At 40.5% G+C, this 13,946-nt stretch overlaps 1 protein-coding gene across 1 annotated transcript in view; it reads right to left on the reverse strand.

The window, feature by feature from the left end:
- TMEM117 (transmembrane protein 117) overlaps positions 1-10,597 on the reverse strand; it is a 180,248-nt gene extending 169,651 nt beyond the window's left edge. The window contains exons 1-2 of the mRNA XM_030960265.1: positions 10,523-10,597; positions 8,293-8,597 (exon numbers count right to left, since the gene is read on the reverse strand). Coding sequence (XP_030816125.1) covers positions 8,293-8,569 — 277 coding nt within the window. The 5' untranslated portion in view covers positions 8,570-8,597; positions 10,523-10,597. The remainder of the gene's footprint in view (positions 1-8,292; positions 8,598-10,522) is intronic.
- Between the last annotated feature and the right edge of the window lie 3,349 nt (positions 10,598-13,946).

Below are 13,946 nucleotides of genomic sequence, written 5' to 3' on the forward strand. Positions count from 1 at the left end.
CATACTTTTTGTCACATCTATTAGCAAAAGAGCTAGGATATTTGTGAGGTTTTGTTATTTAAAACTGCAGTCTCTCAATCTTTAGGCCTTTTACTCAAGTAAGTTAAAATTAAATATTGTTTCTGCTGTGACTCTCTCGGAATGTTTTTCTTCATCTTGCCTCATCTCTTCGCTCCCTCACTGCCCTAATTATTTTTTCATTATTTGTTTAGCATGTTTGACTTTATCTGAATCTTGCACAGATTTAATTTCTTCTTTGCTTTACTATTAAATGAAAGTGTGCTTCACAGTAGACAGACATTACATCAGTGCCACAGAAAGAGAAAAAATTATTTAGCATGCACATAACTGAGCCTAAAAAGCTCTACACAGCTGGCCACTTTGAAAGATCATACCCCAGTGGTGCAGATGAAAGCTGAATTCAAGGCTCTGCTGCTACCTCTACTCAGATGTCCAGCCTGCCCCTGGGAGACTCCTTTCCCACATAAAGGCACCAGGGACAGTGTGAATCCTCAAAGCAGGAGAGTTTCTGCTGTTCCTGCCAACCCCTGGCATGAGTTACTCAATGGGGAAAGGGGCATTGCCCTTCTGATGAAAAAAGAAGAATGCAGAAAATCCTGTTTTCCATAATCTGAAATTAGGGCATGTGCCTCTCATGTCTCAGCAATCACATTTAGAAACTCCGCATTTCTGCCCTACCTGTGTCATAGGGAACAATTACTGATCCTTCCTCCTTGCAAGTCAGTCTGGTTAGTGAAGACATTTACAAACTCTTTACTTTTGCCATATGTAAAATATCTGTGAGAAATGTATACACACCTACTATTTGCTATATAGGTCTTATATCCTGATAATGTATTCAAAGTTTTTTAAGAACCAGAATAGGTTGAGGGGTTTTTTACATTCTGGAATTAAAATATTTTTATTTCTATTTATATTTATATTTTTTTAAAAAACAACGTTATAAGGCAAGTGCATAGGCTGGGGAGTGCACAGGCTGGATTCAGCTTGGGGTCCCAGCAGAACCACACAGAGAGAAATGTTAGTTTGTATGTGAAGGACGTTCATGCCACTGACACCCCAAGGGGACCAAGGAAATAATTTTCTCCTAGGGACTCTTCAGCAGGCACATGGCGAGGTGAAGTTCCACACTAATATCCTCTCCATCTCCTCCTTGTATTGGATAATGATACATGAAATTTGCTCCTGCACTAGGCTGCACCTGCACTATGCCCATCAGGATGCATCTACTAAGAATAAGCTCACTTCTATTTCTGGAAATTGGGGAATGGAGACACATCATTCCCATAAGTGGCAGGCATCATTCCAAAATCACTCCTGGCTTCAAACAGAAAGAAAAATCTGAAACTCATGTCAAAAAGATCAAAACACACATTTGACACATCAATATGAAATAGCAATGAACTTATTTTTAGTTTTAGTCACTGGATGCTAAATATTATCTAGAGCTTTCCCGTTATGGAAAATCTGACACACATAGCTCTTCCTGCACTCTTATGCTACTGCTTGGGGAGTGGGGTATGCACCTCCAGTAGAATCAAATCTTCTACCAAGAGAGAATAATCTTTTTGTAGCTATTGCCTGTATCTCTCCAATTAAACTCCATAATTTCCTACCCAAAGACTGATTCCACAACGAAGGCTAAGTGCAGACAACAGCAGTCTTCTCATTGAGCGTGAAAAGAGGAAGCAGTGAAATGTTATGGCTCTTCTAAAAATAAGAGTAAGAGAAGAAAGTAGGAGGTCACTTGCACGCTTTTCATTTATATTTGAAAGGTCACTTGTGGTCTCCCTCATGAATGATGTAAAGTTTAAAATAAACTGATATCTGAAGTACTGTCAGCTTGCCAGAGCTGGAATCTGATGAGCCTGCAACTCATTCAGTGGCTGACTGAGAGCTTCTTCTTTTTATGTTGCTGCTTTTTTTTTTTTTTTCTTTAATTTGAGGATTCTGGCTCTCAGAAATGCTTGTTCACAGTCATTTGTGTGTTATTATTAGCAAACTGTTGGACTGGCCCCTTGGCACATATTTTGTAGGACCAAAATAATTTTATTATATTGCTTCAACATTTTACTGGTACAAAAGAGGTGAATTGACCATGAGGCAATCACAGCAGGCCTTGAATACCTTCAACAGCATTAACTTGGTCATTGTTACTAAAATACTGAACAGGCTCTTGAAGACAGTATTTTTTACCAGCTATCACATTAGTTGTTTTCTATCAGGCTGAAGTCATCAATGGAAAAGAAAGAGCAGGAACAAAGTTGCTGGGTTTTAAGTGACAGTCCTTAGTATAATGTAAGACACAGAGCTGACAACAGAAAAGAATATGCTCTATCAATCAGCTTAGAATTTTATGCAAGTATTGCTATATGCTCACCACTTGTTTCTACAGATGGTGGTATAACAGCTCCTATCACTACCATCAAACAAGAATGGGAAGCAATCTGGCTGGAGAACAAGCATGCAAAAATCTTAACAAATCTATGGGAAGCTTCTTTGGCAAAACAGATCACATGGCTCACTAGCTATTTCACAAGCACCACTATGAAAGTGATATGCCAACACCAGCAGCAATAGCACTGCCCAGATTTTACACTAACATGACCCCTAACATATCAGGATACTAACTGATCATATATGTAATATTGTATGAATTTATCCTTTTACCTGACTAACATCCACTTTTCCCATGTACTGCACCATCATCCTGACTAAATCCCAGTCTGCCTAATTTCCTCTTGCAATCTTCAGTCAGTTAATACACCCTTTAAATTTCAGCATAAAAGCAGACACTGAAGTGTCTGCTTTTAAGACATTTGCATGATCTTTTAGAGCCTTCCAGAGAAGATGTTTGACAAAAAGAGTAATGTTTTCAGATCACATAGCCTTGGTGGGTGTTTTGTTTGAAACCATCTATCATGAAATTGCTCCCAGCATGGCACTACTGTCCATTAAAAAATCTGCAACATTTGTATGCACCCACAGTTCAGTGCAATTCCTATAATGAGTGCTTTATTAATTTATCCCACTGTCTGTGAAGCTCACATTATCATTTAATTTTAAACAAACTGCATACTGTGAACATTTGTAAGAGAGAAACCCATTAAATTCAACATTTATACAACGGCTCTAATTTACTCGCTGTATTATGATTCCTTCATTTTAATAAAGACAGATTTAGCTATATATATTTTGTTTGCTGTAATATTTTATAACACATAAAGTATTTCATTTTCCCATCCATCCCATTTAGAAAGGAACTTACAAGTATAAATCTAAGAACACTCATTGGCAATTGATTCAAATACAAATACAATACAAACATAGTCTCTGCAATCAGGCTTTTAACCAGATTTTAATACATCTCTAAAATCAGAAAAATGGACAAGTAGAAACATGTACATTTTGTAGTAAGTTTTTTAAAACTGATATATCTAATATGCAGCATAAGCTAAGGATTAGTACATGTAAGGACCAGTCAAAGCAAAAATGCTGGACTGAAAAAAATAAGGTATTTTTCCAAGTATACTGCCCATTTATGCATACAGCTCAAAGTCTATTCAAACTGAAGACTTATTTTTACATGCGTGGTTCCTAGGCTTTTCTGAGGTTTTAATACCGTTCCGGTCCCTAAGCCTATTCTCTTATCCAGAGATAGCTCCAATATTGTCCCTAACACAGAGTTTTTACAGTAGAGGGGCATGGATTAGAATAGCTATTGTGCTGGGCTTGGTGATAATGATTTATAGGGATCATGTCTATCTATACTGATGCAAAATGCACAGCCTGAACTTTGTGCAAAAAAAAAAAAAACACTGAACTCAGAACTTAGGTCTGAAGTAGTGCAGAAGAGCAACTGTGCATATGCTGAGCAGGTGCCAATTAAAACATACACTTTCTATATATACCTTAAACACTGTGCTATCTTCCATACAATGCCACAGAGCAATATGAAAAATAGGCAAATGCTTATTTAGGAATTTCTTTTAAGTCAAGATTTGAATGGATTTTTTGAATGCATAGTGTCATCAAATGGGTCAGTTTGCAATAAAGCAGAAAATTAATCAAGCAGATTTCAATAAATCTGGTTTAAATAAAGCAGAAAATTAATCAAAAAATTACCACTTTATCTCAAGTAATTCTTTCATACAGAAAGAAAAAACAAACCCGGGGTATGTATCTTTATTTTTTATTTCCCCAAACTCCCAATATTCTTTTATGACCTTTCACTTTCCATTGGAAAATTAAAAGCACAGCAGAACACAATACCTAACCAAACAGAAGATATCCTTAGTGATGGATCAAAATAATACAGTGGATAACAGCCAAAAGACAATGTTAAAATTCTACTTGTTCTGACCACATGTCATGAATATATAAAGAATGTACTAGATAAGGGCTATTTTCCATGGAAATATTTATCATGGGAAATGTTTATCAAATGAAATAAGCTATTTCTTGACTGATGAACAAGAAAAGTAATTGTTTTCTAATCTTGTTTTAAGTCATGAGGAGTGTCTTGAAGGATTCCCTGAAGATGATACTGCTCAAAGGTTGCAACAAATATTATCAACAGAAAACATTCCACTATGTCCTCCAGCTGAGATCTCTACTTCTCATCAATATAGTTTACTTTCTCCCTTATCTCTCTGTAAACTCATAGTGATGAAGCCTAAATCAGGTTTCCAGAACCTGTCTTCTTCCACTTTTAGAAACATAAGGTGCTATTTCTTTTATTTTTTTAGTCCATGACAGTCATGGCTATCAGGCAGTGACTGTCACAGATGGTAAACTGTATTATGACACAGTTCTAGCTACACTACCTTTCTAGTTCCTATGCAAACTCAGCAGCAAGAAATACCAAAGAGAAAGAATAAAAAAGCAGAAAGGGCATAAAGAAAGAAAATCCTTTCCTCTTCATTTAAAGTGAGATGTGCAGACTAATCCTTTTCATTTTCAATTTGTAGCCTGCATGCTGAGCCAAGACCAGACAGGAGAGGACTGACTGGTGCTATTTGGTTTCCTGACTGCAGGAAGTTATACACAGGACACAAGAAACAACCAATCACAATTTTCTCTGCAAACAGAGTTTAGCAGAGAAAAAAAAAAAAACAAAAATAAATAAACAAACAAGAATTTAAAACCAGAGTGGTCCTAAGCAATTATACGTTAAAAAAAAAGTTAAATAAAGAAAAATTACAAAAGTAGCAGCTACTTAAAGAAATAGACTAGAGAAATTAAAAACAATAAAAGGGGTGAATTCATTAACTGCTTGATGCCAGAAGATCCAGAGGACATATTCAATGAGGATCTCAATAAAAGGAATTATTTCTAGGCAATGAAGTCATTAAAGTAGTAGCAAATAACGGGCAGAAAGTATTTCAGCATAGGCTGTACAAATCTCTTGGAGACACAGATACCTGAAGCTGTAAACTCACATTCTCATCACTGCAATGTCTATCCACACAGCTACACAGCCACATCAGTCAGCAGTAGTCAGCTCTTCAGTCCCACTGCCTGCCATCTGCTCTCAGTGTATCACCAGCAGCAGCACATTTCCACTGCCACACTGTGTGGGTGCAGCACCACAGCACTCGAGCCAGCACAAGGTATGGCTGCCACAGCCCCCAGCTGCCTTGGCTGCACAGTCCTTGGCCGTCTCATCAGCACTGGCACTCAAGTGATCACATCAGTTCAAGGAGCTGCTGCAGATGACAGCAGAAGCAACTGATTTTCCATGAGTTTGGCTGCCTGCGCTGGCTTGCTGCACTGTCACATCAACAACAGCACTGGCTCAGAATGATGTGGCTGGCATTAGGAGGGTGGAGTTGTGACAGATCTACACTGGCTCAATTTGCCATGAACCTCAATGTGCAGCCTCAAATCAGATTGCACCTACACCCCTGTTGCTTGCCCAGACCACAACCACAAATATCCATAAACTAGCACTGCCTTCATGGTTAGGAATTTCTTCCCCATTAGTTTCCTCTCAATGCTGATCCCATCTTAGTGCTGCCACAAACATCAGAATGGTCAGACATGTGATCCTTACAGAAATAAAAGATGGGCGCTGCCAATATGGGTAAGTTCCCTATCCTGTTTCACTGAGCAACTGCACAAAGGCACAAAGCAGCAGACACTGACAGACTTTCCCTGTTTGGCAGTAAGACTGAATCAAGTCACTTTAAAATTTATGTTTAGCTACATATGATATTCACTTACAAATCCAGAAGGAATTATCATAATAACCTACCTAGATAGAAGATAATGACTCTGTTGTCAGAAAAATGTGTTCTCAAAAATAAAAATTCATGTCTTGATGAGGTCATAGCCTATAAAAACTTGTTCCACGGGTTGTCTAGCCTTTCACATAAAAAAAATGCTGGATATTTGCCACTTCCAAGCACTGAGCCTTGCATTACATATGCTGAACTAAAAGTTCTGCCCCTCAAATTTGAGCTAGTCACTCTCTAAATCTCCCTTTATCCTCTCAATCCTCTCACTATTGGGCTAATTTTCTAAATTTATCATCAGTTTCATCACTTTTCCTTAAACATCTTCAGTTTAACAAAACTTCTCAACTGGGGAAGCTAGAATTGAAAGCATTCTTGTGGTAGCCCTTGTTCCAGGTAAAATGCCCTCATTATGGGAACATTTTACATTTACCATTACACGATGGTAAAACAGCTGAATAGTCTTCACGATGCTTAATTATTTTTCAGAATAACTGCTTCAAGAGAAGTCTGTACTAAAAGTCATTTGATGTGGCTTTGCTTGTTCACTCCTCAACACAACAGTTTTACATTTGATTTACTGAAACAATAGTGGCTCTCTCTTGATCTTAATAGAATGAGACAGACTAAGGAAATGGCCCATTGCTCATGTGCTTTGAGGTGTTCCAGTAACCATTCATCCTGCAGTGCTACCAGCGTAAGAATATGGGGGCTGTCCATCCAGACCAGCAGCAACACACCCAGAATCAGATGTTTCAAATAGTGCAACTCGCTAGGAATGTGCCCTCTGTTGATGGAGTGACCAAATTATCCTTTGTCTCCTTAAAAAGGGAATAAGCCCAGAAATTTCTCTCCTCAATTAGGTAAAAAGACACCTCATAGGACCTTGGGGACTTCACCTCAAACTTAAGGATAGCTAACTGGACAGAAGCAAAAAAGTCCCGCCTAAGCAATTTACTAGAAAAAGAAGATAACAAAAGGAACAAATTGCTTTTGTGAGGTGTTTTAGCAGGAGCAAGAGCCTCTTGCCCCTGGCTTGGGTTTTCTCTGTAAAGAGCTTTGTTATTTTGCCTTTTATTAAAACTTTTCTATTTCCAACACTACCATAGAAGCCATCCTGCTGATTTTATGCCATCTGAGGTGGCTGAGCTATCTCGGGTGTGATATAGGTCTCCGAGAACTCATAAGACCTGGCTCAAGGAGACCCCTATATCAGGCAGAAACAAAGAAATCTTTTGTACTGAAGATTTCTAATTATCTCTAGAACACAGAGACAGCCTTGAGCCTTCAGATGCAACATTCTCTACAGGTGAATTAAGACAACAATGGATATTTTTCTATCTCTATATATTTACATCTAAGTTCTCAGTCTCAGATTTTTTTTTTCCAGAGCCATATCATCCCTTTTAGATAGTCCATGTACAGTACATTCCTCAATTAAGTCATAGCTTGTGTATGGAAACATTTACTGTCTTGTTTTTCCCCATTTCCCACCTTTCCATTTTACTGATTTGCTCTTGTACTAAAAAAGAGGCAGGTCCTACCTCTCTAGAATTCTCATTTTCACATGGGAGCTCTTCAGCACAGCTCTGCTAATACTTATAAGAGCCTCTGCTTCCACTTAAGTGTCTTTTGACAAGACATGAAGAGCTGCTGCCCCAAGGAAGAATTCCTTTTCTTCAAATTGTTGAGAAAGTTATTATATAAGACCTAAAAACTCATCTGATAGTGCAAAGAAGTACATTTGTAACACAGAAAAATTGAAAGTTACTGACCTCCCAAGTATTTAAGACATGTCAGCTTTCACTATTTTTATCCTTTTTTGACTAAAATCACTGACTTTTTGACTAAAATCAAGTTATGCTATGGCATTAGTTTCTATCATGGTGTAAGCTTTGATGAACTGAGTTCTATACAGCTCTAAACAGTAGAAGTGATTAAAAGCAAAGTTTACTAAATTGCCACGAGTAGAAAGCTAAATGGAAAAGTCAGAAAGCCATTACCAGGAAGTCAGCAGATGCATCTTTTAACTTACCAAACAAGCGCTGATGGAAGAGAAATTTCCCAGCTATCAGTCCTGTGAGAATGGCAAGGAGCCACAGAAACACCTTCAAAAATCTCCAGCCTCCTCCTTCAGGGTATTTATTTGTTACAAAGGAGAAACAATTACCAACAACAATAACATTGGCTTCTGTCTGGCTGTGGGATACTGGGTCCTCAGCAAATATTAAGAAGTTAAAGAAGATCACTAAGTAAGCCACAACTAAGCGAGACCACGGGTGCTGGAAGTAGTAGCGGAAGTCTTTATCCATCCTCAGGTACTGCAGAACTGGGTTTTGCCTGTATGTAAAGACACAAATGCATAATGTTATATATACTCCAAATTCTCACAGTTTAGGAGAGACTCACACATTACAAAATCAAATCATTGCAACCTTGTCATCAGTAATTTTTAACACTTTAGACTTGACTAGAAATGAAAGTTTCAATCAAAAGATATTGTTAGATCCGGACACAGGAAAAACTGAAATGTCTCCCTATTCCAATGTAAAAACAACAACCAAACATATGTACATTGCAGCACAAGATTTTCAGTTTCAAATAACTATACTCCATGCAACTCCTCCATAACTGGGTATGAAAAGAATGAATATAAGAACATGGCAAGATACCTAAAACCCAGACTGCCTTTCCAGCCACACAAAAAATACAACACAGATTTCACAAAAAAATTATGCTAAGCCTAAGTGGAATCCTTTTCCATGTAGGAGAAGGACGGAACCAGCCCAGAAGTCCAGAGGTCTTCTACTGGAAGCTTAAAAGCATACGACCCAGAAAGATCAGAAACATGTGCTCACATGAAAGAATAACATCTTGGAAAAGTTTCTAGAATTAATTCTTGCAAGTCAGGCAAGCCTGTATAAATCTTTTCACTGACTTCAGAGAGTACACCTATATTTTCAAAACCATAAAATAAGACACCCTGAAAACAGACTGTTCTGTATGAATGCAAAAACTGTATTTTGAAACCTGCCTACTTATTAAGTACTGCTATAGACAAATGCAACTGACCATGGAGCATTTTAGTTGTTTGCCATTTTATTTCTTTTTCTTTTACTCACAACCAATTAGCTGTTTCATCCTCTTCAACCACTTTGTATGCACAAACACACAAGGCCTTTGTGCTGTAGAACACCAAAATTATTCAAGCGACACAGTGTGTAGGAAGCAAAAAAAAAATGTGTCTAGTAATACTGCTTGTTTATTACAGCATGAGTCTTCAAGGATACAGTGGCACATTTTTGCAAATGTCATGCGCTCTGCAGAAAAAAAACCCAAAACAAACAAAAAACGGCCCACAAAAGACCTAAACCCCCTATCAATTACTCATCCCTTCCTGGACTTCTAACGTAGGACTTGCAAACTTAGAAATGGCATGAATTTCAATGTCTCCCTTTAGTTAGTCCCAAAATCATTTAATTCCTTAACCCACTTCATATTAGTAAAATTGCAAGTAATCCTGTACCTAATAAATGAAAAGGATAAAAGAACCCCTCGACAGATTCAGACAATGCATTCAGTAAATAAAAGAAAGGAATAATATTCCATTATGCATAAATTACATACGAAAAGAGAAAATAATACCACATTACAGAGTTAAAAAGTTGGCACAAGGAAGTGTCAGTCCTTCAAAAACTTTATGAAAAAAGTGATTTAAAGTAAGGGTCGTTGCCTAAGAAAATACCAGTATGGGGAGATTAAACTGCCTTTCGAGCCATAAGGATGCCCAAAGCTATTTCTTGTTCTCTCCTCGTTCTCTTAACATTAAGAAAAGTTTTGGTATTTCCTTATGTGTATGAGCCATCTTAAACCCCGAATGGGGCTGGAGAAAAACAACTACACGTCCTGGTATTTTTGACAGCTGCCGGATACCCGAGAGTTATCAAACACCCAGCTGAAGACGCGGCTTCTTAGGAAGCGTTTTATAGCATCGGAAGCCAATATTAGCAACAGCAGCAGTGACAAATCGCTAACAAAAATCCTGCTCCTACCCACCTCAACGCCGAAAACGCGGGTGCCGAGAGCGCCGCGGACCACACGCCCGTCGCAACCTGTTAAATGGACCCGATTTCCCCTGCCCCCGGCGCAGACCGGGCACCCGCGGCCACCTCCCCCGCCTCGGCGGCTGCTGCCGCCGCCGCCCCGCCGGGCACCGGGCCACGGGCCCCCGCAGCGCCGCCGCCCGGGCCGCCCGCCGCACTCACCGCCACGGGGATCCGGCGCCGCGGGCGCGCTGCTGCTGCTGCCGCTGCTGCTCCTGCTGCTCCTGCTGCTGCTGCTGCGGCGCGGCTCGGCGCCCGCCCGGCGCGGTTCTCGGCGGCGGGCGGCCCCGCTCCGCTGCCGCGGCCGGCAGGGCCCCCCAGCCCCTCGGGCGCTGACAGCAGCGCTGCTGCCGCGGCGTCCCGCCCCCTGCCGCCGCGGGAGGCAGCGGCTGCGGCGGCGGCGGCGGCTGCGCTCCTCCTCTCCGCCCCGCTCCGCTCCCCGGCGCGGGAGAGCGGCACCGGCAGTGCCGCAGCCGCGGCGGCAGCGGGCGGCGCCGCTGCGGCAGGGTCCCGGCGCCCCCGGCGCCCGTGCCCGGCCGTGCCCGCCCCTCCCCCGGAGTCTGCCGGCAAGGACTCGAAACGTGCGCGGTGTGCCGTGGGTGTCTTTATTCACCCCCGGAAAGGGTGACCGTGGAGCCACGGGGGCTTGTCCAGCCGCCGAGGTGAACGAAACCCGAGCAGCACTCAATTCCCATCGGTCAGACTCCAGGATTATGCAAATTTACAAACACGGAAGACAGGCGGTCAAAACTGGACATTTATTACCCCAAAGCAAAAGTACAGGGCTGGCAATAACAGCCAGATCACTCAGGACGAGCTATGAAAACCCTCATATTTGGGAGGGGAAGGAGGTCTGCACCCAATTTACTTACTTGGGAAGGGGCTATGCTGAGGCTCCAGGGTGCACACCCAGTCTGCACGGTCACTGTGTCAGGCAAAATGCCCCTGTGCAGCCTGCCAGAGTTGTTGACGTTGCACTTCAGCCGAATTGTCAACCAAAGCCTTTTAATGTGGGATGTGGTCCCTAGTGCCAGTGTGCTGGTATTGCTGACATCCCAGGAAAACGTTTACAGGATGCTCTTAGCATTGCATTATGACTGGGTTTTAATGCAGTATGTACTAGTTCTGGTCATTGCTGAAGACAGATAAAACAAACGTGAAGTTGCTAGACACAATATATTTTTGGGAAAAGTCAGGTAGCTCCATTGGAGTGGGTATCTGAAATTTGGCATCAGACATCTAGCTGCTTCAGGCCAAGGTAGACAGGAATGTGGCTGAAATCCACTGAGGAATGAGGAAGGGTCTTTAGAAGAGTCATGATGCAAAAGACCAGTACAACCAGAACAAGCAGAAGACGACTTGTGAACCCCTTCTGTACTTCTGGCAATACGGTATTATGTATTTTTGTCAATAAATGTAACTGCTATTGAAGATGTCCAATATAACCACCACATTATCTTCCTCAGTGGAATCATCTGAGACCCTCAATTTTATGTAGAAAGCTGCAGTATTCAGTATTTCACACTAACACACCCCAAGCTATCTTTACAGTAAAAAGAAAATTCAAAATGAAAAATTATCATGTGCAATGTGAGAGTACAGAAATACAGTGATACAGTGAAAAGCACTGCCTGTTCATGCAACAGTTCTGTGTGTACTGCCACGCTTGCAGAACTCTGTCTCCTTATGTTCAGCTAATGAGAATCCACAGAGAGGGAGGCAGCATGCACTACAAAGAGATCATACTCTTCATGCACCTACACAGCAAAAAATATTCTCTTCAGCTCAGATTGGATCCCACGCTACTACAGAACATCCATCAACATTTTTTTCAGATAGTAAATCAGTGAGCAAGTTTTTGAAGTCACTAATTCAATAAAATGAAAATCATCTACTTTTCTATTAAAGTAGCCAAAAGCATAAGTGACCCATATATCTCCCCCAAATTTCATGTTGCATTTGCTGTTTTAAGAGGAAGCTGATACAATTTTTAAGTGTAGTGTTTCACTCATATATAAAAAAAAAAAAGATGGACTGCTCCTATTTCTTCTTTTTAACCAAGCAATCAAGACTTCCTTGATGAAATACACACCTGAATATCAACAATTAGCAAATAATCTCAGTAGACAAGACTAATCAGACCTGCTCACTGAAAGCCAGGGACTGTCTGCAACAGAAGAATATAAACAAACTCTTACCTACAAAACTGTCAGCAAATGAAAAAGCCAGAAGTAAAACCAAAAAATTGAACTTAAAAAGCAGGCTGAATCTGGACAATGAGTCATCTTGAAATGTTAGTTTTGATACCTGTGAATGGAACTAATCAATAGACACTCCTACTACAAAATAGCATTTGTGTAAAAGTTGTCATTTTACACCCAATTTCCAGCAGAGCTGTAAGTATTGAACTAACCATATATTGATACTACTAATTGATATTACAGTATCAATTTTTGTCTGACTGTCATTTACACTCAGATATGAGGAATCAGCCTTCAGCACAATAGTCTGTAACTGGAATGTTCTTTTTCTAATAAATTATATTAAACTTCTCATATTTCAGTTTGTGCCCATTGCCTCTTGTCCCTCAGTGGACATCACAAGGAGTCTGTCTTCATCTTTATTCCTCCTATCAGGCTTTTAGACACATCAATAAGATCTTCTTCCTTGAGCTTCCTCTTCTCAAGGTTAAACAGTCACAGTTTTCTCATCTTGTCCTCCTTCTTTCATTTGTGGATGCACAAATGCCTCTTCCCTGGCATGCTTCTCATTAAAGGTACTTCATTCCCTTAAACCTCATACCTCCACTACTAAGAGATTGTGCTCTTAATGTATTTTTCTTCCATCCTGCTATTGTGGGTTGATCATGTCCAGCAGGTAAGCACCCACACAGCTGCTAGCTTACTTCCCCCTGCCTCCTTCCCCAGTGAAACAGGGGAGAGAATAGGAGAAAAAGAAAGAAAACCAGTAGGTCAACTGAAAGATGATTTAATAAGTAAAGGAAAAGAAAAGTGAGAATTATAAAATGCAATAAGTAAGGATTAAAAAAATATGCTAGGGCAACCAAAGCCCACAAACAGGCCAACAGTCTCTGATAAACAGCTTTGAATACGGCCTCAGTCTCACCCTTTTCCTCCACCCTATTTTACTGGTGGGTGTGATGTTATGGATTATATGGGGTCAGCTGTCCCAGCTCTGTCCTCTGCCAAATTCATGCCTACTTGTTGGTATGGGAATGTGGGCAGAATGGGAAAGTGAGACAGCCCTGATCCTGTGAAAGCATTGCTGAGCAATAGCCCAAACACTGGCATGTTTTCAACACTGTTTTAGTCACAAACACAAAACACAGCACAATTTCTCTGCTATGAAGATAGTAAATTCTGGGCCAGAACCAGTACACCTGTAAAAACATTCTTGGAACAAAAACTCCCTGCTTAGGAATTTCACACTCATGATTATGACGACATGTCTCAGCTATACCACTTCAAACTTACTCTTTATCCCCAGTTAATTTCTTACTACAAGAAGAGAAAGCAGCACAATAAAACATGAAGCAAATGGGGGAGGAAAAAAACACACAAAAGCT

The sequence above is a fragment of the Camarhynchus parvulus genome, chromosome 1A, assembly GCF_901933205.1.
Source record: "Camarhynchus parvulus chromosome 1A, STF_HiC, whole genome shotgun sequence".
Taxonomy (NCBI): Eukaryota; Metazoa; Chordata; class Aves; order Passeriformes; family Thraupidae; genus Camarhynchus; species Camarhynchus parvulus.